Source organism: Salmo trutta, chromosome 3, assembly GCF_901001165.1.
Source record: "Salmo trutta chromosome 3, fSalTru1.1, whole genome shotgun sequence".
Classification (NCBI taxonomy): Eukaryota; Metazoa; Chordata; class Actinopteri; order Salmoniformes; family Salmonidae; genus Salmo; species Salmo trutta.
This window is the reverse complement of record NC_042959.1, coordinates 35,641,143-35,668,238: the sequence shown is the minus strand read 5'-3', so window position 1 is coordinate 35,668,238 and position 27,096 is coordinate 35,641,143. Positions and strand designations below refer to the sequence as shown.

The following is a 27,096-nucleotide window of genomic DNA, read 5'->3' as shown; positions in this document are numbered from 1 at the left end:
TTCAAGCTAATCGTATGTAGTATACCTCTCAGCATCAATGAGTTAGCCAGCTAACTTGCCTACATTTTCTGAAATAACTTGTTTTTTTTCGACCGACAGGCTTGAAAATGGGCATGGTCTCATTGACTCAACAACCAAAAACAAATATCTAAGTTTAGTCTCTTTAAAAGATGCACGGCAGGCTCTTAAGCAAAAATTCATAACATAGTATGAATTGGATTCGTTACATACCACACAAACTTGCAGTTTATATGAAATGGATGACTTAGTACACAAAACTGGGGCCACTTTTGGATCGTGAGCACCACTCAAAACTACACCAAAGTTTGATTGCATCTTTAAATGACCCAGAAAATGTAGTTATTAATCAAAGTTAGCTGGCGAACTCAATCCTGCTTTGTAGTATAACCCTCAGTCTAGCTACCAGCAGAAAGTTTTTTGCTTCGTTTTACATTCATGTTGGTTTCACACCAGTCAACAATAGTGCTGTCTAGAACAGAATCGGCTAATAAGACAAGGCTATCCAGGCCTAAGACAATAGTATACATCTGCTAGCCTAAGCGACATCCCAAATACAGCGGCAGAGAAAAAGTTTAAATATTCACGCTTAGGAATCTTCATTCGATAAGCATTCTGCGTCCATTTTTACAGTGACCCAAAGTTGACCAAGTCATTGTTTTATCATTAAAACATGAACTATCATTTCTACTAAAATAGATAATCATTTGGTTGATGGAAAGGTGGGGTAAGGTATGGAAAAGCAATGAGTAAAAATGAAAATGTAGCAATCATAGGATATACACAACACAATTCAAAGTTTTAGGAAGGAAACATGAGATACATCTTTTATTCACACTTTACAAAAAAAGCTAAGTCTTTAAATCTACTACAATACTACCAGCAATTCAGGGGTATCAAAACTGGACATTTGTTTCTGTTCAAAACAAATAAAATATATCAAGGGGGGAAAGTAAGGACAGAAAAAAAGCTTTTGAACTAGGACTAAATTTATATTTCCCATTTCAACCTTTCCCCTCTGTAAAAATTCATAAAATTCTAACTTTAGCACAGTGGCAAAAGCATCATATTTACTTTAAAAAGGTGATTTTAATTTATTCAATAATAAATGTGGGAAGGGGGGGGGGGGGAGCGTGATCATTCCATTTCCTGTTTAAAATGTGACAGTTGCAATATATAATCAGTCATCACGGACATATTTCAGAATGTCTGTCTGGGCACCCTGACAGATGGGGAGACGGGTCAGTTCCTCACAGATGGTACGGCAGAGGAGATGGAACCGCACAGGGGCTTCAGTAGCGGGGTTAAAAGGACTAAAGTAATACACTTGACTGTTAAGTGTCTAGGAGGTTGGACATAGGGCTAGGTATAGGGGAACATGCTTTTCTAGATTCAGAATTCAGTGGTGGAGGGGCAAGACAGGCTAGGTGACTATGGTGATAAGGGACTATCAAGGGGTTCTAAGAGCTGAGCTAAAGTACACGGAGGGGTGCAAAACATTCTGGAAGGGGGTTCAGAAGAGGTCTTCACTTTGCCCCAGTGAAAAAAACTAAAGCTTGACAAATATTCCATACCGGATTACTAGATCGCTCAACAAGGAGTATATACACATAACATTGTCACAGCTCATACAAAAAAAGAAAATACAAAACGATAACAAAAACCCCAAAGGACATCAAATGTCTGGACAGTATTTAAAAAATAAATGGAGAAGAGGTTGTTCCGGAGTTCGCCAATTGTAAATAGTGCAAGACAACAAAACGGCTACGGTGAGGCACAATGTTCCGGTTGTACAACACTAATTGTGGGATACTGGATGTGCGTGAAGCAACAAAAAAAAATCCCTCATAGGATCAATCTGAAATGACAACCTATTTCCTATATAGTGCACTTTTGAACAGAGCCACATGGGACTGGCCAAAAGTAGTGCACTACAGTGAATAGGGTGTAATTGGAGACCTAACCTTACTTTAGTCTGAACTGTGAGTGGATGAATGCGTCGGTTGGTGGCAGGCTGGCAGGCTGGCAGCAGTATGGACCAATGGCTTGTTAATAGAATGGATTTGAAGATGCATCATATTTAGTCAGTAGATTTATTTACAATCTGAGAAACATGTTCTCAAATCATAACAGGAAAACAAGCAATACTGATACATAAAAACAGTTAACCTAGGGCGGGAGTGCAAAGTAGTGGCAGCGAACGGCTGGAACAACCCCTTAAGTCTTTTGTACAAGCTGGTCATTTCAATTTCATCTTAACATTTACTGGATAAAAAAAAATTGCCATAGTTTACAATACAATCCTGTCTTTTTTTTCTTCAAATTGGATCATAATTTACTCATTCATAGTACAAAAAAACCCTGCCAGAAAACAGGTCTTTTGTGACTCATATACAATCGTGTAAAGACAATCTAGATTTATATTCTGTACAAACACTTGTGAAAAAAAACCACTGCTGTAGAGTACGGAATTTATGGCTGAGGGAAAGAAATCACTACTGGCCTCAAGAGACAGTGCTACAAGATCTCTGCGTATGTCCACGTGTGTGACAGTGAGAGGATTGCTGGTTTAAACTCCTGTACATCAGCTATTGCCCTCCCTCTTTAAAAAGTAACAAATCTGAAAAATGTTTAGTTGAGAATTTCCTCCGTTGCCTTGCCCCTCAGCCAAAATCCCCTACCCCATTACAAAAGGTGGTATATGGTCCAAATCAGGGATGGGCAACTCCAGTCCTCGGGGGGGCCTGATCGCAGTCACAATTTTGCCCAAGCTATCACACCCAACTCCTATAATCAACTAATCATGATAGTTTAAAACACAATTAGTTTAAAATCAGCTGTGTTGGCTAGAGATGGTGAAAAAGTGTGACACCACTCCGGCCCCCAAGGACTGGAGTTGCACTTCCCTGGTCCAAATGAAGTCCTATTAACAAGACTAAGTCAATGACTCTGTCACGTACGCATGCAGAGGAAAAACAGTGTGCAAAAGGGGATGGTAGCTGGCCACTAATTACATGTTATTAAACTACTTAAAATCATTCCAATCTGTTCCAATCCAGAGGATACAGATACATTTTTTTAGCACTATGCCTGACCGGCATGCCAACAAGCCTCCGCTAACTAGAGCTTACTTGCTTCCATACAACAGGTCAAGACAAGTGTATTTGGTGGTTGCAGTCATCCTTTCCTAAAAGGATAATAATCAATATCTAAAAACACCTCAAGGCAATTCCACAGGAACAGAGACCCAGATTTTTCACTTTAAAAACGTATGTCAAACAAACCCTCTCCACACACAAGGACTACTTTCAACAATTCCCACAGAAGATTGAACAAAAACATTTACTTGATGAACAGTGGAGATGAAAAGTTGGTAACAGAACGATGGCACAAACCATCATTCTGTTACCAAACTTTGCACATGCACTGTTCCAATTAAATGTGTTTTTGTAAAATTCAGTGGAAATTGTTAAAAAGTAGTCCTTGTGCATAGAGTCATATGTTTGTTTAACTTTGCAATCATTGGTTTTTGTTTGACATACATTTTAAAGTTACAAATCGGAGTCAGTGTCACAGTTACCGTGGAATTGCCCCTCAGCAGTGACAGTCTACATGCACCAGTGGGGTTAGTTCCTATTGCACCACTTGGAGAGGGAGACAACTGACTAGGTTCTATTACTCAATTGTAATGGACTGGTGAGCACCACTAAGCACCAGGTGAGCACCACAATTTTGGACCCACAGAGAGATTGGCCCTATAGCACAGAAAGGAGGAGTGGCACACCATATTATGCCTTATATGGAAGATAGATATACCGTCACATCGATCTCAGTGGGGAGAGAAAAGACAAGGCCCACTCTTAGCCTTGGCTGAGACAGACATTTCTGTTTCTGCCATTTTTGCTGGTTTAAGATTGGTATAGGACAGACTATCAGCTGTAAGCTTTAGAAGTGGTGTCCTTTCTCTCCTTGCCTTGTGAAGGGCAAGCTCTCGAGTGATACAAGGTATTTCTTGTGCCATTGTTCAAGACTGCACAGGTCATGTCAAAGACAACAAGAGTCAGGTGATATTGCTAAAGATCTAAATATCTATACGGGGGCCAGATGATATTCGAAGCTAGCATCCTTTCTATCTGTTAAAGAGTTACAAAAGCATTATGTGTAAGTATGACCGGGGGGGTAGGAATCCAGAACACAACAGACAGGATTGACAATTTCTAAATGAAAACCAAATGGAAAACGACAATGAGGAAAATAAAAATATATAACAGAAATCCCTGTTGGCTAGACTTCACTGTACGGCTGATTCTTATTTTACAGGTTGGTTGTGTATTCCGTCTTGTCTTCTTTCCTCCAAGTGACAACGAGAGAAGAGCTGGAGGGCTAGAGGCTGCACACTGCTATAGCATACAGCACCCCTGGAATGGGGTTGTCTCATCACTACCTGCGTCCTCCAGGCAGGTGGATGCCGTTGACCTGGTTGTTGGCCTGGCCCTGGGGCAGAGTGCAGGGCAGCAGCAGCTCCAGCTGGGCAAACAGGGAGAAGTGGTCAGAGGGGATGTGGGGGTGCGGGCAGCCGCTGATATTGTTCTCATGGAGCCAGTTGGAGTCCAGGGGACCCAGGATGCCGAGCACATTGATCTGAGGCTTGGAGTAGAAGATGTAGTCAATCACACCCTGAGGAGAAAGAGAGCACGAGAGAGAGAGAGAAGACAGAGATGAGTGACAGCGTTTACAAAACAGATTTTAATTACGAGGGCAAACCGGCCATCAAATAAAAAACGGTTTGAATGTTGTTACGTACAGGATACTGCTTTTTAAGGAATGCCCAGTGCCGACTGCCAAATTGACTGCAATGATTGAGCTAAACAAGCAGGAATGATACCCTACAAAGTGAGCGTTGGCTCCTTGCACATCTTCATTTGTCATCTGGTTGGCAATATCCTCCATTTTAGTGTCAATGTCTTTTTCCACTTGTCTGCGATCCATTCCTTGGCACAGTAGCTATCTAGCTAGCTTTGCAAATGTTTCAGCATTTCTAAGCCAACTACTCAACCACCTCGGTGGACCTGTATGACATTTCTGTAAATTAGCAAAACTATTGCTCAATAACTGAATACTTGTGGGCCGGTATTAGTTCATACAATACTGCAAGTCTGCAGACAGGAAGAGTAGAGAGATGATGCGTTTGAAAGACAAACAACCTGAACCAACTTCCGTGCATTGCTGAATGTAATTTTGAGATAACTTATTTTAAATCAGTACAAAAGTAAATTTCCGGCTAACGGAAAAGCTGATGACTGAGGCAGAGAACATCAAGCCTAACAATTAGACACAGTGGACAAAATGTCAGAGTACATGAAACCTTTGCAAAGCAGGTGTAATGCTGCGGAAAAGACGATGGTTCAATTTCAATGTCGTAAAAATAGGATTTCCTGATTAATCAGGACAAGAACAAACAGCAATCTGTAGCACTGTCAGAAGACGGTGCCAGCGACATTGCTTCAGGTCTGCCTGTGTTTGTGCGGCTCCCTCACCTTGAAGTCAAAGGTGTAGTTGGTGTAAGGCATCAGGCTGTCCTCGTAGGCGCTCTTCAACTTGAAGCCGTGGGTGATCCTGGAGTTGGACGTGGAGTTGCCGTTCTTGCCATTGCAGTTGAAGTTGGTGAGGCTGTCAAGGTAGCGAAGCTCCTTGAAGTCCTTGTGGGTGCAGTCCACTCCACCCTGACTCAGGTACTCCACCACACCTGGAGAGAAGGGGACAGTAGGGGTTTACATGAGTCCTGTTCAGTATAGGGGAATGTGCTACCTAAACTTGTCCAATGACGACAGATGTTCCTTTTCCATTGCAAAACGTTTTCCCTACCGAACACAACCCATAAGGGTCTGTTAATTCCTTCATTCAAAGTAACCATCACCAAGCCAAGCAGGCAGCTAGTGGGCCCATCACTATATTTATCGCTTATACCTTTCCCTTTGATGGATTCTGGGTACTAACTCCTAAATTTGGGATAGGGTTAATTATCAGGTATCCTATTGAGTGCTTAGGTTTAGAGGGTCTACACCAGAAGTTAATGGTTATCTGTAGGAGGAAGGTATACGGTGTGTACAACCAAGGTTGGAATGTGCTGAGTGCAGGGAAAACGATCACGTGGCAGCATTGATAGGGGGCCATGGATTAGTGATGAAGAGGGTCGAAGTCAGGACACGTTAAGGGAGAAAGAAAAGTTTATTGCCAGTATCACTTTATTGCTGGCAGGAAACTAAGATACAATGTTTAGCGAGAAGGAGGAGACTCCACCCAAAGTGGGGTTCATATACCACAACTATTGTGAACATGTCTTTGTCTAATGCAGCTGTATTAACCCAATGGGAAGAATAAACTTGGTTTGAGCTTTCATAGTGTCTGGTGAGTTTTTACTCAGAATTAGAATCTAACACCTTCTAACCCAGCTACTCACCAGAGTCTGGTAGAGAGTTGAGGTCGGCACAGAGAACAAGAGGGATGCCATTGGTCTCCCCAGAGACAGAGGAGAGTTTGAGGCTGCGAGTGGCCTTGTCCACAATGTTCTTCACCTCAGACAGGAACATCATGGTCTGGACCAGCTTGACATCGGAGTACTCCGGGTCCCAGTGCATGTGGGCGTTAGCCACAAGGAGGAGCTGTTTCTCCATGCCGTGCAGAGACTTCCCCGCTGGAGAGAAGGGAGAGAAAAATAAATGTGTTGGGGTTACTTTAAATGGTCAATAAGCAGTAGAAACAAAAAAGTCACCACCACTGTTTTGGGAAAAAGCTGGATAAATGGAACATGTCTTAAATCATAAAACAGAGCCATGGATGCAAGTACTGCCATCCATGATACCAAGATTATAGTTTAACCATGTTGAGGCTATAGTTTTCCTTATAACATTTACTTTGTTGACAATACACTGAACAAAAATATAAATGCGACATGCAGTGCGACATCTTCGCATTGAGTTGATCAGGCTGTTGATTGTGGCCTGTGGAATGTTGTCCCACTCTTCTTCAATGGCTGTGCAAAGTTGCTGGATATTGGTGGAAACTGGGACATGCTGTTGTACACGTCAACCCGGAGCATCTCAAACATGCTCAACGTGTGATACATCTGGTGAGTATGCAGGCCATGGAAGAACTGGGACATTTTCAATTTTCAGGAATTGTCTACAGATCCTTGCGACATGGGGCCGTGCATTATGCTGAAACATGAGGTGATGACAGTGGATAAACGGCACAACAATGGGCCTCAGGATCCCGTCACGGTATCGCTGTGCATTTCAAATTGCCATCGACAAAATGCAATTGTGTTCATTGTCCGTAGCTTATGCCTGCCCATACCATAACCCCACCACCACTGGGCACTCTGTTCCCAACTTTGATATCAGAAAACCGCTCGCCCACACGACGCCATACACATGGTCGGCGGTTGTGAGGCCGGTTGGACATGCTGCCAAAATCTAAAGCAACGTTTGGTGTGGCTTATGGTAGAGAAATTAACATAACATTTTCTGACAACAGCTCTGGTAGACACTACTGCAGTCAGCATGCCAATTGCATGCTCCCTCCAATCTTTAGACATATGTGGCATTGTGTCGTGTGACCAAACTGTACATTATAGAGTGGCCTTTTATGTGCACCTGTGTAATGATCATGCTGTTTAATCAGATTCTATGCCACATCTGTCAGATGGATGGATTATCTTGGCAAAGGAGAAATCCTCACTAACAGGGATGTAAACAGATGTGTGCACAACATTTGAGAAATAAGCTTTGAGAGTATGGAACATTTCTGGGATTTTTTTATTTCAGCTCATTAAACATGGGACCAACACTTCACATGTTTTTATTTTTGGCTTCTGATGGGGTACAACACTCGAACTAAGCTCATGTACCCATTGATTCTTGAGGAATATATCATTCATTTATAAGTCCAAAAATGGATGTAGCAACTGCTGATTGCCCTTTAAAAAAGGCAGAGCACAGCCATGGGACACTCATGCCAGAAAAGTGCAGCAACAGCCCTTTTGAAGTTCTAGGTTTAAAGTGAGATGAAGATAAGGCGCTGTGGTACACCCTTGAAAACCGATTGGCCATGTGGATATCCACCAAATTATTCACCCACCATATTACTAAACTTGTTCAGTCCTTTCAGTTCTACGAATACCAAATGAATAAGAACCAGACAAAAGCCAGGTGCAGGGGCTAGGGTGACAAATGTCAGGGCTTGACATTCAGTTAAATGTGCCAGTGGCAAAATCAGGCTAGTGGCAACTGAAAGCTACTGGCACAAATGAAGAAAATACTGGGCCGGGACAAGATCTCACAGGAAAGCACATGATATGCTCATAATTATAATATCAGGTCATTTTCTCAATTTTGCAGGATGATCAAGTAGCCTATAATAACCTACCCTCCATACTAGGGATGCACGATATATCGGTGAACTTATCGGAATCAGCCACTATTTGCTAAAAATGGCAACATCGGCCCTATGTCTAGTTTAACGCCGATGTGCAAAACCGATGTCAAAGCTACATGACGTAATGAAGCCACGTAAAATTTTGCGCTACACGGGCAACACCGCATTCCTAACCTAGCCCACAATATCTGCTGTGTGGATCAAGCAGTCAAGTCGAGCAGTCATTTAAAAGAATTTCAGCGAGACAACTCGAAGGCAAAATCCATTTATGACAAGATAATGGCATTCATTTCCCTTGACAATCAACCGTTCTCTGTCGTGGGTGATGTTGGCTTTTCCCTACTGGTTAAGCACCGGTAAACACTTCCAAGGGCGCTACCTTTCAGATGTTGCCCTACCGGAGTTACACATTAATAGCGTCACTGGTATAAAAAATAAAATTAAAAAAACAGCTTCACAACTGACATTTGGACCAGCGATATCAGCCCCATGAGCATGCCGAGTCTGACAGCACAGTAGGTCGTCTAGGATTTCGTAACATGAACGCACTAGCCATCTCCATTCAAACAACTGACTCGAGAAATAAGCTCATCAACTACGCCTGCAGCACACGAGACACCCTCTGTCATGGCATTGAAACGCCTGCTCAACAAAGCGATTCGGTGGCACTGTCTCTTTACGGTGTAGTCACCATGCTCGATGCTATGTACAAGGACCGCTACTTTGATGCAGACAAGAAACAGGGTTACAGGAAATGTTACATGCACAGCTAGACAAGATGGAAACTGACACAGTGACAGTGCGCACCGAGGAAGAGGCCACAGAGAGCTGAAACTTCACTGCTTGACATTATGAAATCCTTGTTGAGAATGAAACGACTGAACAAACAGCAGAGCAAGTAAGTGAAAGAAATAGGTTTTGATTATGTTTTACTGGTAATGGGGGCATATGTTAACACAGGCACTGCAGCCCCCAGCATCACTCCCATTACACAGGCACTTTCATTTGTTGACTTCTGTAACCGTAAAAGCATTGGTTTCATGCATGTTAACATTAGAAGCCTCCTCCCTAAGTTTGTTTTATTCACTGCTTTAGCACACTCCGCCAACCTGGAGGCCACCAAAAATTGTGAAATTTCCATCCCTCACTATAACATTTTCTGACAAGATAGAACTGCCAAAGGGGGCGGAGTTGCAATATACTGCAGAGATAGTATGACAGAACTCTGCAGGCTATCCAGGTCTGTGCCCAAACAATTTGAGCTTCTACTTTTAAAAATCCACCTTTCCAGAAGCAAGTCTCTCACCGCTGCTGCTTGTTATAGACCCCCCTCGGCCCCCAGTTGTGCTCTGGACACCATATATGAATTGATCGCCGGCCATCCATCTCTAACCTACCAGGCACAACCCTAAATCCCTAACCATGAGCACCCTCTTAGATATCATCCTGACCAACCTGCCCTCTAAATACACCTCTGCTGTCTTCAACCAGGATCTCAGCGATCACCGCCTCATTGCCTGCCATCAAACGACCACCCCTCCTAACTGTCAAACGCTCCCTAAAACACTTCAGTGAGCAGGCCTTTCTAAATCGACCTGGCCCGGGTATCCTGGAAGGATACTGACCTCATCCCGTCAGTAGAGGATGCCTGGTTGCTCATCAAAAGTGCTTTCCTCTCCATCTTAAATAAGCATAACCCATTCAAAATATGTAGAACTAAGAACAGATATAGCCCTTGGTTCACCCCAGACTTGACGGCCCTTGACCAGCACAAAGACATCCTGTGGCGTTCTGCATTAGCATCGAATAGCCCCCGCGATACGCAACTTTTCAGGGAAGTCAGGAACCAATACACACAGTCAATTAGGAAAGCTAAGGCTAGCTTTTTCAAACAGAAATTTGCTTCCTGTAGCACTAATTCCAAAATGTTTTGGGACACTGTAAAGTCCATGGAGAAAAAGAGCAGCACCTCCTAGCTGCCCACTGACATGAGGATAAGTAACACTGTCACCACCAATAAATCTACAATCATTTCAATAAGCATTTTTCCACAGCTGGCCATGCTTTCCACCTGGCTACCCCTACCCTGGCCAACATCTCAGCACCCCCTGCAGCAACTTGCCCAACCCCCCGCCACTTCTCCTTCACCCAAATCCAGACAGCTGATGTTCTGAAACAGCAGCAAAATCTGGATCCCTACAAATCAGCTGGGCTAGACAATCTGGACCCTATCTTCCTAAAATGATCCGCCGAAATTGTTGCAACCCCTATTACTAGCCTGTTCAACCTCTCGTATCGTCTGAGATCCCTAAAGATTGGAAAGCTGTCGCAGTCATCCCCCTCTTCAAAAGGGGAGACATTCTAGACCCAAACTGTTATGACCTATATCCAGCCTGCCCTATCTTCAAAAGCCAAGTTAATAAACAGATCACCGACCATTTCGAATCCCACCGTACCTTCTCCACTATGCAATCTGGTTTCCAAGCTGGTCATGGGTGCACCTCAGCCACGCTCAAGGTCCTAAACAATATCATAGCCGCCATTGATAAAATACAGTACTGTGCAGCTGTCTTCATTGACCTGGCCAAGGCTTTAGATTCTGTCAATCACCACATTCTTATCGGCAGACTCAACAGTCTTGGTTTCTCTAATGACTGCCTCGCCTGCTTCACTACCTACTTCTCAGATAGAGTTCAGTGTGTCAAATCAGAGGGCCTGTTGTCCGGACTGACAGTCTATGGCCAGAGTTCAATTCTCGGGCCGACTCTTTTCTCTGTATGCATGCATGCATGCATGCATGCATGCATGTATGCATGTATGTATGTATGTATGTATGTATCAATGACGTCGCTCTTGCTGCTGGCAATTTTCTGATCCACCTCTACAAAGACGACACCATTCTGTATACATCCGGCCATTCTTTGGACACTGTGCTAACAAACTTCCAAACGAGCTTTAACGCCATACAACACTCCTTCCGTGGCCTCCAACTGATTTTAAATGCTAGTAAAACTAAATGCATGCTCTTCAACCGATTGCTGCCCGCACCCTCCCGCCCGACTAGCATCACTACTCTGGATGGATCTGACCTAGAATGTGGACAACTACAAATACCTAGGTGTCTGGCTAGACTGTAAACTCTCCTTCCAGACTCACATTAAGCATCTCCAATCCAAAATTAAATCTAGAATTGGCCTCCTATTTCGCAACAAAGCCTCCTTCACTCATACCCTCAAAACTGACTATCCTACCGATCCGACTTCGGCGATGCCATTAACAAAATAGCCTCCAACATTCATCTCAGCAAATTGGATGTAGTCTATCACAGTGCCATCCCTTTTATCACCAAAGCCCCATATACAACCCACCACTGTGACCTGTATGCTCTCGTTGGCTGGCCCTCCCTACTTATCCGTCGCCAAACCCACTGGCTCCAGGTCATCTATAAGTCTTTGCTAGGTAAAGCCCCGCCTTATCTCAGCTCACTGGTCCCCATAGCAACACCCACCCGTAGCATGCGCTCCAGCAGGTATATTGCACTGGTCATCCCCAAAGCCAACACTCCCTTTGGACACCTTTCCTTCCAGTTCTCTGCTGCCAAATGACTGGAACGAACTGCAAAAATCACTGAAACTGGAGACATATCTCTCTCACTAACTTTAAGCATCAGCTGTCTGAGCAGCTTACCGATCACTGTACACAGCCAATCTGTATATAGCACACCCGACTACCTCATCCCCATATTATTACTTACCCTCTTGCACCCCAGTATCTCTACTTGCACATCATCTGCACATCTGTCACTCCAGTATTAATGCTAAATTGTAATTATTTTCATCTCTGACCTATTTATTGCCCACCTCCCTACATTTGCACACACTGTACATAGATTTTTCAATTTTTCTTTTGTGTTATTGACAGTACGTTTGTTTGTGTGTAACTGTTTTTAAATCGCATTGCTTTGCTTTATCTTGGCCAGGTCGCAGTTGTAAATGAGAGCTTGTTCTCAACTGGCTTACCTGGTTAAATAAAAGGTTTTTCTTTTTTTTTAAATATGTAAATGCCAACAAAATAACTTATTGGTCAGTGTGTGTGTGTGTGTGTGTGTGTGTGTGTGTGTGTGTGTGTGTGTATGTGTAACCTTTAACTAGGCAAGTCAGTTAAGAACAAACTTAATTACGATGATGGCCCACCCCGGCCAAACTCCGACAACACTGGGCCAACTGTGCACCGCCCTATGGAAATCCCAATCACGGCCGGATGTGATACAGCCTGGATTCGAACCAGGGACTGCAGTGACGCCTCTTGCACGGCGATGCAGTGCCTTAGACCGCTTTGTTTGTTAACTATTTAACGGTACTAGAATGCTTAAAAAGGCCGCAAAAATTGTAAATATCTGTTTTCGGTATCAGTTTTTTGGGGGGCAAGGAAAATATCGGATATTGGGCCACAAATGTAATATCGGTACATCACTAGCATACACAATAACATTTTAACTTGACAATATATCTACATTGTTGGAAAACATTTACGCACTTAATCTCAAAAAAGGGTGTTATTTTTTACGATTTTAAACAGTCAGTCGACAGTTTTAGGGCCCTAAGAAATCAGTTTAATCTTTTGCTAAATACTGTTTTCCCCAGTTTTGGTTTTCCATGTTCCATGTAGTTTTTATTAAAAAAATATAAAAAAATAACACTTAAAAAGAAACATTTTCCCAATGGATGTCCACAATGCTTACACCACATTGGGAGACCTTTGGGGGAGGGTGTAGTTGCCCTTTTAAACCTGTTGGGGGTAGGGGGCAGTATTTACACGGCCGGATAAAAAAACGTACCCGATTTAATCTGGTTACTACTCCTGCCCAGTAACTAGAATATGCATATAATTATTGGTTTTGGATAGAAAACACCCTAAAGTTTCTAAAACTGTTTGAATGGTGTCTGTGAGTATAACAGAACTCATATGGCAGGCAAAAACCTGAGAAGGTTTCATGCAGGAAGTGGTCTGTCTGACAAGGAGTCGTTCTTCTTGTCTCTGTTTATTGAAGAGTGGGGATCTTAGCTGTAACGTGACACTTCCTACGGCTTCCATAGGCTCTCAGAGCCCGGGAAAAAGTTGAACGATGACGAGGCAGCCTCTGGCTGAAACACATAATCGCCTTTGCCAAGTGGCCGATAAGAGGACAAAGGAATTAGGCGCGTGCCCGATTCGACCCCGTGCTGTATTTTCTTTCGGCTGTTTACCTAATTGCAGATTCCCGGTCGGAATATTATCGCTTTTTTACGAGAAAAATTGCATAAAAATTGATTTTAAACAGCGGTTGACATGCTTCGAAGTACGGTAATGAAATATTTAGAAATCTTTTGTCACGAAATGCGCCGTGCGCGTGACCGTTATTTACCATTGGGATAGTGTCTTGAACGCACGAACAAAACGTCGCTGTTGGAACATAACTATGGATTATTTTGGACCAAACCTACATTTGTTATTGAAGTAGAAGTCCTGGGAGTGCATTCTAACGAAGAACAGGAAAGGTAATCAAACTTTTCTAATAGTAAATCTGACTTTGGTGAGTGCTAAACTTGCTGGGTGTCTAAATAGGTAGCCCTGTGATGCCTGGCTATCTACTTAGAATATTGCAAAATGTGCTTTCACCGAAAAGCTATTTTAAAATCGGACATATCGAGTGCATAGAGGAGTTCTGTATCTATAATTCTTAAAATAATTGTTATGCTTTTTGTGAACGTTTATCGTGAGTAATTTAGTAAATTGTTAGTAAATTCATCAGAAGTTCACATGCTAATGTAAAAAGCTGGTTTTTTATATTAATATGAACTTGATTGAACAAAACATGCATGTATTGTATAACATAATGTCCTAGGTGTGTCATCTGATGAAGATCATCAAAGGTTAGTGCTGCATTTAGCTGTCTTCTGGGTTTTTGTGACATTATATGCTAGCTTGAAAAATGGGTGTCTGATTATTTCTGGCTGGGTACTCTGCTGACATAATGTAATGTTTTGCTTTCGTTGTAAAGCCTTTTTGAAATCGGACAGTGTGGTTAGATTAACGAGAGTCTTGTCTTTAAATAGCTGTAAAATAGTCATATGTTTGAGAAATTGAAGTAATAGCATTTCTAAGGTATTTGAAAATCTCGCCACAGGATTCAACTGGCTGTTACGTAGGTGGGACGATTTCGTCCCGCCTGCCCTAGAGAGGTTAATTCAATTGCCACCTACTGAGATCGTTGTTTGGCTTTCTGTGTTTCTGTAGCCTACTGCACAATGAAGAGTGACATGCATGTGATGGCAGAGTATGCAAAACAAATGCTGACCTAAGACACAAATCATCATGATACAACTCTGCCAGTTAGATCTACTTTGCAGTCAACATTTAAATTGGGAAAGTGTTTTGGGAAAGTCTAGAAAAATTGTATTCTCTCAGAGCATAATTGAATTGTCCGAAGACTTAACCAAGAATTCAGACCAAACTTTCTAAATACATAGTTTGCATACCCACTGTTGCCTTAGCATTTACTGGTAGATACTGTATCATAAATGTAAATGAATTACACTACCATTCAAAAGTTTGGGGTCAGTTAGAAACGTCCTTGTTTTTGAAAGATTTTTTTTTTTTTTTTAAAGTGTCCAATATCTGGAGCATCAGCATTGAAGAGTGAAGAGGTGACACCGGGATGCTGGCCTTCTAGGCAGAGTTCCTCTGTCCAGTGTGTTCTTTTGCCCATCTTAATCTTTTTTATTGGCCAGTCTGAGATATGGCTTTTTCTTTGCAACTCTGCCTAGAAGGCCAGCGTCCCGGAGTCGTCTCTTCACTGTTGACGTTGAGACTGGTGTTTTGCGGGTACTATTTAATGAAGCTGCCAGTTGAGGACTTGAGGTGTCTTTCTCAAACTAGACACTAATGTACTTGTCCTCTTGCTCAGTTGTGCATCGGGGCCTCCCACTCCTCTTTTTCTGTTCTGGTTAGGGCCAGTTTGCGCTGTTCTGTGAAGGGAGTAGTGCTCAGCGTTGTACGAGATCTTCAGTTTCTTGGTAATTTCTCACATGACATAGCATTCATTTCCCAGAAAAAAAATAGACTGCCGAGTTTCAGAAAGAAGGTCTGTGTTTCTGGCCATTTTCAGCCTGTAATCGAACCCACAAATGCTAATGCTCCAGATACTTAACTAGTCTAAAGGCCAGTTTTATTGCTTCTTTAAATCAGCACAAGTTTTCAACTGTCCTGTCTTTCAAAAACAAGGACATTTCTAAGTGACCCCAAACTTTTGAACGGAAGAGTATGTATATAAACTCTGGATTGCTGATGCTATACATTGGCCAATGAGAGGCTTTGAAGGCACAAAATTACATGTATGTAAGCATTTCTTGATGTAGTGGGGACCGTAACATAAAAAATTTGACTTTAAAAATGGTAGGAAGCATGAGTTTTTACTCAAAGTAACTGGTCAAAGACTTAGCTATAGGTAAGTAGATCGTGACTACAACTGACTACACAGTTGTGTTTTAGCATTTTACATATTTATTAACTTATGTTCGGAACTACACACAAGACACTATTTATCAACGTTATATGGAGAACCAGTGCTACCTAGGTAGTTCCAGCTGGCTAATGTTAGCATGGCTAGCAGCTAACATGCAATTACACTCCAAACCAAGTGTTGGCGCTGGTGAGCTACTATGTACATCCACAAAGTAAAAAACATAAATTCATGCAAAAAACTGCATCTCCTTGTTTCCTGTGCGTTTGAAAGTGTTAGTCGAGCGAGTGAGCGTTGTAGTGGTTTTCTGCCGTTCGAAGCTAGTACACTAAAACCCACAAGGATGGGGTTACTACTCATTTGAAGTGGGACCAGTTTGTCTGGTTGAAGGTAGAATTCGGAATGAGACTGACAAACCAGGTACTGTGCCGAGCGTGACTGAAGCCTTCAACCTCCATTTACTACCAACCTACAGGTACATTGCAAGTATCAGCAGCGATGGCGATAAACTTGGTAAATTCAATGTGGATTTACCTCACTATATCACTATTGGAACAGCGGACTCCCTCAGCCAGTGAATCGACCTCTCCCACTGAAGGCCTCTCCTTGGCCCTTGACTTGGTGGCCAACTCAGCCGTCAATCGGTAAGTCTCCGCTCTCTCTACTATATATCTGCTGGCTTTTTGTTGTGTTCTGTGGGTTCCTGCCAGTGCTAGACTAGTTGTTCTCTAGCTTAGTACTTAGATATATGTCGACTGTGGTGGTTGGCTAGCAAGCAGGCTAAAATAACCAACTTTAGCTGGCTGGCTAAGAACTGCTTATACCGGTAACGTTATTTGATAAGTCGTTAGATGGCGTTATGCATTTCCAAAGCGTGTTTACTTTAACGTAGACACCTAGATATTTAGTGTGCATGTATCGATATGTAGGCTGTGCTCTGTTTTAAAAATGTATGTAGCGCTGTCCGCGAGCTGTTCTTGTTTATTATTGTTATGCCTCATATCATGTTTTATGATGACCCCAGGAAGTGTAGCTGCTGCTTTCGCAATAGCCAATTAGGATCCTAAAAAAATATATGCTGAGCCCTGAATGGGATAGTGTCATAGCAAGGTCTAGGATTTATGGCAGCGATGGGCAACTCCCCTTTGTAGGCCCATGTATTTAAAAAAATAGAAACTTGTAAAGTGTTGGTCCCATGTTTCATGGGCTAAAATAAAAGACCGCAGAAATGTTCCATACGCACAAAAGGCTTTTTCTCCCAAAATGTTTTGAACAAATCTGTTTACATTCCTGTTAGTGAGCAGTTCTCCTTTACCAAGATAAACCAGCCACCTGACAGGTGTGGTATGTCAAGAAGCAGATTAAATAGCATGATATTACACAGGTGCACCTTGTGCTGGGGACAATAAAAGGCCACTAAAATATACAGTTTTGTCACAACGCCACATGTCTCAAGTTGAGGGAGAGTGGAATTGGCATGCTGACTGCAGGAATGTCCACCAGAGCCTTTGGCATAGAATTTAATGTTAATTTCTCTACCATAAGCCACCTCCAATGTAATTTTTGAGAATTTGCCAGTATGTCCAACCGGCCTCACAACCGCAGACCACGTGTAACCATTCCAGCTGAGGACCTCCACATCTGGCTTCTTCACCTGCGGGATCGTCTGAAGGGGAAGGGGTGCTCAATAGTATTTCTGTATGTATTAAAGCTTTCTGTGGGGAAAAACATACTGATTAGCTGGGCCTGGCTCCCTAGTGGGTGGGCCTGGCTTCCAAGTGGGTGGGTCTATGCCTTCTCAGGACCCCCCCATGCTTGCACCCCTGCCCAGAAGATTATGTGAGTCAAGTTCAGCAGTTGGCCGCTCATTGCTCAAGGCACTCCATGTCCTTTCCTACTCTCCGCTAAAAACCGCTCCAGGCCTACAGAAAAAAAAAAAAATCCTGCTCCCAAATTCACACCATTCATTAAAATAATAATTTAACCAAAACCAATTTATTTTTGTGACTACCTGGACCTACCAATTGATTTATGTATTGAAACTATACCATAATAGATTTGAATGAAAATAAAGAATAAACATGAAAAGGTGAACGTAAGACTAAATTTCAAAAAGGCTACATGTCATTAAACAGCATATAAACTTTAAATAGGTCAGGAGCCAGAAAGGGAGCCTAAGGAGGAATGAAAATTAATTTAGGCTATATCATTTCAATTATAGTAGGGACATAAACCACAAAGCATTTAAACATTTTGTTTTATGAAGTCATAAGTCCGTAAATCGCACATAGGCTGTGACTTACTTAGAATTAAATACAAATTACTTATTAGTGCCTTTGAATTCAATTTTAGAATCATGAGCTTGGCCAGCCTGTGGCTTTAGGCTCATGCGAGAGCCGGCCACCAGCGGAGAATATCCTCTCCACACTTGCAGAGCCACTGGGGACGCTAAACACCCTTTTGGCCACTCTTGCCAGGCTAGGCAGAGTTTTTGTATTTTTCTATTAGGTAGACCTAAAATGGTTTTTAGGCAAAATAACTCAATCAAAACAGAAAGCTCCTTGAATGTGGGAATATTCCAGGCCTATCGGGCAAAAACCTAATTATGGCCCACTGTATTGATAATATAACAAAAAGTTTAAGAGATCAGACTGTTTTTATTATAAATATACTGCTCAAAAAAATAAAGGGAACACTTAAACAACACATCCTAGATCTGAATGAAAGAAATAATCTTAAATACTTTTGTCTTTACATAGTTGAATGTGCTGACAACAAAATCACAAAAATAATCAATGGAAATCCAATTTATCAACCCATGGAGGTCTGGATTTGGAGTCACACTCAAAATTAAAGTGGAAAACCACACTACAGGCTGATCCAACTGATGTAATGTCCTTAAAGCAAGTCAAAATGAGGCTCAGTAGTGTGTGTGGCCTTCACGTGCCTGTATGACCTCCCTACAACACCTGGGCATGCTCCTGATGAGGTGGCGGATGGTCTCCTGAGGGATCTCCTCCCAGACCTGGACTAAAGCATCCGCCAACTCCTGGACAGTCTGTGGTGCAACGTGGCGTTGGTGGATGGAGCGAGACATGAAGTCCCAGAGGTGCTCAATTGGATTCAGGTCTGGGGAACAGGCGGGCCAGTCCATAGCATCAATGCCATCCTCTTGCAGGAACTGCTGACACACTCCAGCCACATGAGGTCCAGCATTGTCTTGCATTAGGAGGAACCCAGGGCCAACCGCACCAGCATATGGTCTCACAAGGGGTCTGAGGATCTCATCTTGGTACCTAATGGCAGTCAGGCTACCTCTGGCGAGCACATGGAGGGCTGTGCGGCCCCCCAAAGAAATGCCACCCCACACCATGACTGACCCACCGCCAAACCGGTCATGCTGGAGGATGTTGCAGGCAGCAGAACGTTCTCCACGGCGTCTCTAGACTCTGTCACGTGCTCAGTGTGAACCTGCTTTCATCTGTGAAGAGCGCAGGGCGCCAGTGGCGAATTTGCCAATCTTGGTGTTCTCTGGCAAATGCCAAACGTCCTGCACGGTGTTGGGCTGTAAGCACAACCCCCACCTGTGGATGTCGGGCCCTCATACCACCCTCATGGAGTCTGTTTCTGACCATTTGAGCAGACACATGCACATTTGTGGCCTGCTGGAGGTCATTTTGCAGGGCTCTGGCAGTGCTCCTCCTTGCACAAAGGTGGAGGTAGCAGTCCTGCTGCTGGGTTGTTGCCCTCCTACGGCCTTCTCCACGTCTCCTGATGTACTGACCTGTGTCCTGGTAGCGCCTCCATGCTCTGGACACTACGCTGACAGACACAGCAAACCTTCTTGCCACAGCTCACATTGATGTGCCATCCTGGATGAGCGGCACTACCTGAGCCACATGTGTGGGTTGTAGACTCCGTCTCATGCTACCACTAGAGTGAAAGCACCGCCAGCATTCAAAAGTGACCAAAACATCAGCTAGGAAGCATAGGAACTGAGAAGTGGTCTGTGGTCCCCACCTGCAGAACCACTCCTTTATTGGGCGTGTCTTGCTAATTGCCTATAATTTCCACCTGTTGTCTATTCTATTTGCACAACAGCATGTGAAATTTATTGTCAATCAGTGTTGCTTCCTAAGTGGACAGTTTGATTTCACAGAAGTGTGATTGACTTGGAGTTACATTGTGTTGTTTAAGTGTTCCCTATATTTTTTTGAGCAGTGTACTTTGATACAATGACATTTATCTAACCACCTCATTCCTTTATTTTAGCATGTGCACGTAGTAAGTACACCATCAAGCTTTTGGGATAAGTGTCTTTTTATATTCAACAATGATTCTTTAGTTGTGGATGTTTCATGTAACCAGTGTGTAACAACTTCCATATCCCACGTGTAGAACAATGGCATCCAGTCTGTAACTTAACAGTTTAGTACCATACCAGCAGGTGTCATCCAAGCCTTACACAACAGTGGACACTACATCACCGCACTCACTCCTCAGCTTTGTAAGTCACCTTGACTTAGCATTTTGTCAGTTTCTTTATGAAAATATTTAGCGAACTCCATGACTGTAGCTAAAGCAATGGGCTATTAGGAGCACAAGTAGACTACAAATGCATGCTGGGGCGGGCATGCCTCTTGCTCGTGAAGTGAGCGTTACTGGAGCGGGCAAGAAGGCTGACGCTCCAGCCTTCAGAAATCTCCCCCCCCCACTCCAGTCAAAAATCGGCACGCTCCTCGCTCACATACTCTGCTGCCCAGTCATGTGAAATCCATAGATTAGGGCCTAATGAATTTATTTCAGTTGAATGATTTCCTTATATGAACTTTAACTTATCAAAATGGTTGTGTTTATATTACACACACACACCTAGTCATTCAAGGGTTTCTTTCTTTTTACTATTTGACCTGGCCTCCACAAACACCCGACAACCCAATTGAGATGGTTTGGGATGAGTTGGACCGCAGTCAAGGAAAAGTGCTCAGCATATGCGGGAATTCCTTCAAGTCTGTTGGAAAAGCATTCCTCGTGGAGCTGGTTGAGAGTGCCAACAGTGTGCAAAACTGTCATCAAGGCAAAGGGTGGCTACTTTGAAGAACCTCAAATGTAAAATATATTTTGATTTGTTTAACACTTTTTTGGTTACTACATGATTCCATGTGTTATTTCAAAGTGTTGTCTTCACTGTTATTCTACAATGTAGAAAATAATGAAAATAAAAACCCTTGAATGAGTAGGTTTCCAAACTTTTAACTGGTACTGTATGTATGTATACATCTCAATTTTTTGGAACTCAGTCGGGGTCTCAACCTAATGTTGGGAGTTAGAATAGTAGAATAGTAGAAAACAAGGTGCAATTTTGAAATTTGGTTGTGCATCAGCAGTTCCTCTTGTTATGTCAGTCACTCAATTAGCCCATGTCAACCAAAAAATATTTAGATTGGTAAATTAGTTTAGGCAGCCATCTAAACGTGTAGTAATCATGGTCAAATTACTGACCAGGGGGCCCACATTGATTTAGTTAAGTCACTCATATCACTGCAAACATTTCTCTCCACCCCATGACAAAATGTGTAGAACTGCTGGAAATGTCAGGACGGGGGCCGCTAAAATCTTTTGCTAGCAAGGTGGGTGGGTGGGTGCCCCCCCCCCCCCAACAAAAGTTAACTTAAGACCCCAAAATGCTAGGGCTGGCTCTGACTGCATGTGTGGGTATGATGTGGGTTCAAAGTCCCGCTTGCCACTGCGACCCCTCATGATGACTTCAGATTTGTGGCCCACCCCCATCAAAAGTTGCCCATCACTGGTCTAGGGTGAGAAAAGGGAGAGGGCCATAACTAGGTGTAGGGTCTATGGTTTGAAAAGGGACATAACACTCACAGGATTCCTCCATCATTTCCTTGCGGACCTCCAGCAGTACGGCCACTCCGATGTTGTCCTTGGTCATAACCCTGTTGAGCATGGCCTCAGAGCCTTCAGAGTTAGCCATGGCCAGCTGGTTAAACTCTACCGTGTGTTTCTGCACCACACCGAACCTGAGGGAAGAAGGCAAGGGGGAAGAGAGATGGGCAGAGAAACAGACGAAGCAAGATGTGATAAGTAACCAGGTTTCCATCCAACCATTTCATGCGGATGAATTACCTGACGCATAAAAAAAATTCACAACAGGGCTGATGGAAACAGGAAACATCAGTACAATTTTAGAATTGTCAACTGACAATTTGTTCGTTTGACATGGTGGGATCTGTGTTATTAAAATTCATTATGTGAGATATGGTGGCAGAAACACCTACCACCACAACGTGGAAAAGCATTAGGTTTATTAGGCAGATGAAATCAATTATGATGAACTTCACATGGCGGTTAAGTGCACGGTGATCATGCAAATCTCCAATAGGCTAAATATCTAGGGTAGGCTATTTGAACGCTGGTGACATGATCTGTAATTGGCTGCCAATTATCAAATAAAATGATCTTGCTCATCCACATAAGCTATCCACTTTATCAGCAAACTGTTGTCGAGAGAGCATGCGCCAAAACCAGATTGGTCAAGTTTGCTATATTTATATCACCACAACAGTTTGTTACAAAACCATCTGTAGAGTTAAATTTAACTTATTGTTTTTTTTGGTTTTCGGTACGTGGGAACTTAACTGCAAGTGTTTTTTACGTCATCATACACAGCCTTTTATTAGCAACAAGTCAGTTGATGGAAACACCACTCGTGGGAAAACGTGCATATTGTTTTTATGCACATTTTAGAATATTTACTTGAAAATCTGTCACCATTTGGATGGAAACTTAGCTAGTGTGTCATTGAGCATTGTGTGGAGAAAAAAGAAAAGAAAGCATTGACAGTGCTCCTCGGTGCACTCACTTTTCTGTCCTGTAGAAAACTGCGCACCCGTCCACATGTTTGCGGTCTGACTCATGCATGGTTCTAGCTCGAGACTTTGGGCTGAAGAAGCCCTCGTAGCCCTGCTCCTTCAGCTCTGGCAGGAAATACTGGTAGTACTGCTCCGTCTCCACTTCCTGTGGAAAATAAATCAAAATCCATACATTAAAGTCGACAGATGACTTAATGTACCCAAAACATGTACCGGGGAAATCAGGTTCATTGATCAATGACTTGCCAGAGAGAAACCAAAATGACTGCGACAGGAGTTGTTTACCACTGGGTCGAGGTTTACCCACATACCTGTAGGTTGATGATATCAGCATTGCAGTTCATGATCTCCTGCATGATGGACTTCTTCCTGTACTCCCAGTTGAGGGCCCAGGAAGGGCAGTAGCCATAGAGCTGGCGCGTGGCGTACTTATCACACAGCACATTGTAGCACATCACTGAGAACAACGCTGAGAGGGAGGACAGGGAGGGAGAGACATAGGATATAGAACCTTATTCACTGTATTCTTATTTTAGGGCCAGGAATTTAACAGTATCGCGGCAAGGAAACAAAACACTAAGCGAATTTAATTTCTTTAGGAAAACAGCCGTGTGTGTGCGCGTGTATTCAGGGACTGTCTGCTGGTCTCTCACCAGAAGGTCTCGTCTGGTCCGGCTCCTGGAGTGCGATCCACGACCGGGACGGGGGCTGCTCTGTGGGGGCTGGGGACAGGAGGAGTTGTCCATGTTAGCCATTAGTAATTTTTGCTAAAACGTTATGTGAGAGACAGAGGGTGACTTACTGCATTTGATTGAACCTGCCAGATTGTCCAACAGGTAGTTCAGCAGTTTCCTCGTGCCATCATGCTCCTGGTACAGGCTCATGATTTCTTGTGCAAGTGGATTTCCTGATAGGAGCAGGAACGGAGACAACGTTGAATGACATTTTTTTTTTTTTTTTTTAAATACAACGGGATCTACAATGGGGTCTCCAGGATGGAAGGGTTACCAAGACGATAAGCCACACTCACCTTTCAACCCCAGTGTTTGTAACTGAAACAGTTTCCCCAATTCGAATGGCAGAACCCGTAACTGGTTGTTATTTAAAAGCAGCTCCCTGTTGAGGACAGACACAGGGAAACGCAAGTGTCAGAGACTAGCCCCTGTGACAATACAGCCCCTTCCTCAACTTTCCCATAAACAATTAACACATTGACCAGTGATCTATACAGGCAAAAGTAAATGCTCTGTGAGCCCAACAAGCAACGGTTATTCTCAGGCACCAACTAGTGACAAGTTTAGAACAAAGTGAATACTGGGAAGTGCGGTTCCCAGCGGCTCACCTGAGAGACACCATGTGGCCGAGCTCTGCCGGCAGGCTCCTGATCTTATTGGAAGACAGATCCAGGTATAACAGGTTGTGTAGTTTGGCAATGTCGGGTGGGATGCGTGACAGACAGTTGTCAGCGATATGTAGGGCAGTGAGGTGGGTCAGAGTCCACAGAGATGGGCTCAGGCTCCTGACATTACCTGGAGAGAGAGAGAGAGATGTGGAGGGGTAGATAAACACAGTTGAGTCATGTCTCTGTGGTGGCTTTTCATGCAAAGCAGATACAGGTTTGTTTCTATCTAATACATGAGTAAACAATCATGCTGGAGTTGCCAGTCAAACCAATATACAGGCTAATAAAACAGTGGACCTTATCCTCTAAGCACTTGAATGCTGGTCACTGAACAAAAATGGTTGATAAACTGGCCTAGACTAGAGCATCCTCACTTGCTGAGTCCTAATATGAGAACAGCACCCCTCCACAGCCACTGGGCCTGTGCAATACTCACCTGTGATTTCCAGCTCAGCCCAGTAAGACTTCTTTCCATTGGCTGCCTCCTCAGTTGACATGATAGTGTACATCCGCCTGGGGTCTGGCGGTTCATATTTTTCCTTGGGCATTCCTGCTGTAACACTGGGGAAAAGCTTTTTTAGTAACTGAACATTATATCTATCCACTGATAACATGCATGTCAAACGCAATTAGATATCCATTGCACAAAACTGACATTTTGAAAGTGACTGTTCACTAGCAGGTTTCTAGGTACTTTACAAACATGCAAAGAGGAACGTAACTTTTCAAGAGGGCTTCGCTTGATTCTGACAACTTCTGGAAATGAGGCTCAAAGATTTGGCCATATTATTGGCTAACTGCTGATACTAACTGCAGAAATAAATCCGGTTCAATGAGAATGCATTGCATTACAACTTAGTAGCGAGGGAAATCAATAAAGTTGAACTTATAATACTCATTGCAACAGCTCGGTTATCTAGTTAGCCAGCCAACTAACGTTAGTTCTACACAACAGGCCTCACAAAGCAATAATCACCACTAAATAGTTAGAGAACACAAACTGACCGGTTAGTTAGACAATTGGGTGGCGCGTTGAGGCCGGCATCGGGTCAGGAAAAATGGACTTAGCTAGATAGCTTAGAATTTTAGCTACTGTTAGGGGCTAACTAGCAAATTAGCCAACGAACGGCCGTCCGCTACAAAATAACTTCGTGAGAATTATAGTTAGCTGATATAGTTACCTAACCAATGAATTGAGAAGATATTAACGGTTGCATATTATTCTAGATGTAACTGACCATAACACGCTAGGCTGACAGAGTAGCAACTAACTAGCTCACTTATGGCTAACTAGCTAGCGTAACTATGCTGGCTATTCCTAATGGAAAACACCGCTGAAAGCTAATGTTGGCTAGCTAAGCTAGGTATCTATATTTTTCGAACCTGTCCGACTTCATATATGCATAAGTGGCACTTTATGAAACACCTATGCAGCAATAATTGAAAACAATTGAGTTGTGGATCTGTTTCACCCAAAGCAACTTGTCGCTTGTGTTGATTTTACCTGCAAACGCATACCAATCTGTATCGCGAGGACGAGTGTGTGCTCTCTTTTGTTTCTACTTTCTCGTTTCCGCTGCTGTATCACAAGGAGCAAACAAGCATCATGGCGACTGTCAGGTTTTTTTCTCTCTGTGTGATAACAACGCTTGATGCTATTGGTTAGCTCTTGGATGGACCGCACCATCTGCGGTTGAACCAGGACGGCTTTGGCGCAGATGGAACAATGTGACAGATATTCACCGGATATATAAATGTGAAGCCTCCGCTTGGCGTTTCCACTCACTACCAAATTTGGTAGGGAGAGGAAGCCCAGTGGCCAGCAGTGGGAGAAGATGGAAAGAGATTGATTTTGGCCGACATTCTGCAAATTTTCTCATCGATGAAACATTTGATCACAATATATTTTTGTGTTCCCAACACTACAATCTGTTTTGAACAGAGTGGACTAGGTTTTGTATACTTTTCCCTTTGCCAAAGTTTTAAAAAAGTGCGTTGTTTTACAAGTAGTGCAAAGACGCGCAATTCACAGAGTAGGCGTTCCCTGACGGAAATATGCAACCTATCAGCATATTGGGCTTGAATTACTGGTTTACTTCCTGTGTTGATATTGATGGGATTGAATAGGGTGAGCGTTGATTATATTCTATTTGAAACCGGGCTGCCTCCCAGGCGTGAGCCTGGTGCCTGGTTCTGGCAAAAAGTCTGCTCAAAACAGAAGTGACGTAGGTTAAACACGTGGAGTAATAAGTAGGAGTCTGTGTTTTCACATGATTGCTTTTGATAAAAACCCTTTATCTGCCTTCCAAAAGAAAACAAGTTAAAACATATACCGTATTTTATGAAAGAGTTGTACAGTGCCTTCAGAAAATATTCATACCCCTTGACTTATTTCACATTTTGTTGCGGTACAGCCTGAATTCAAAATTGATTAAATATATTATTTTCCTCAGTCATCTACACACAATACCCCATAATGGCAAAGTGCAGGGCGGGCCTTAGGGGGCCTGGCCCACCCTACCATACCTCCTTGCCCGTCCATATAAAATACAGAAATATTGACACTGTATTTGACCAAGACGCGCGCTGACAGAAAGACGCATCAATCTCAGATACAGCATCTGATCAAGCGAAAAATAGCGCCCCACTGTGTCAGTATGTGTAGACAATGTATCTCATGCTGTCTGGACAAAAACAGTCTACACTGAACAAATATATAAACGCAACATGTAAAGTGTTGGTCCCATGTTTCATGAGCTGATATAAAAGTTCCCCTAAATTTTCCATACATAAGGTTAAGGTTCCATATTTGTTTACATTTCTGTTAGTGAGCATTTCTTCTATGCCAA

General features: G+C 43.0%; 1 protein-coding gene across 1 annotated transcript; it reads right to left on the bottom strand.

The window, feature by feature from the left end:
* Positions 1-817: 817 nt before the first annotated feature.
* Positions 818-26,032, bottom strand: LOC115174477 (CCR4-NOT transcription complex subunit 6-like). The gene is made up of 12 exons (XM_029733031.1): positions 25,752-26,032; positions 24,684-24,808; positions 24,188-24,374; positions 23,876-23,961; positions 23,648-23,752; positions 23,499-23,567; positions 23,157-23,314; positions 22,836-22,990; positions 21,839-21,993; positions 6,479-6,712; positions 5,556-5,764; positions 818-4,695 (listed from the first exon to the last, which is right to left on the bottom strand). The coding sequence occupies exons 2-12, from the start codon at positions 24,793-24,795 to the stop codon at positions 4,459-4,461; spliced, it is 1,707 nt and encodes a 568-aa protein (XP_029588891.1). The 5' UTR covers positions 24,796-24,808; positions 25,752-26,032; the 3' UTR covers positions 818-4,458.
* Positions 26,033-27,096: the final 1,064 nt, after the last annotated feature.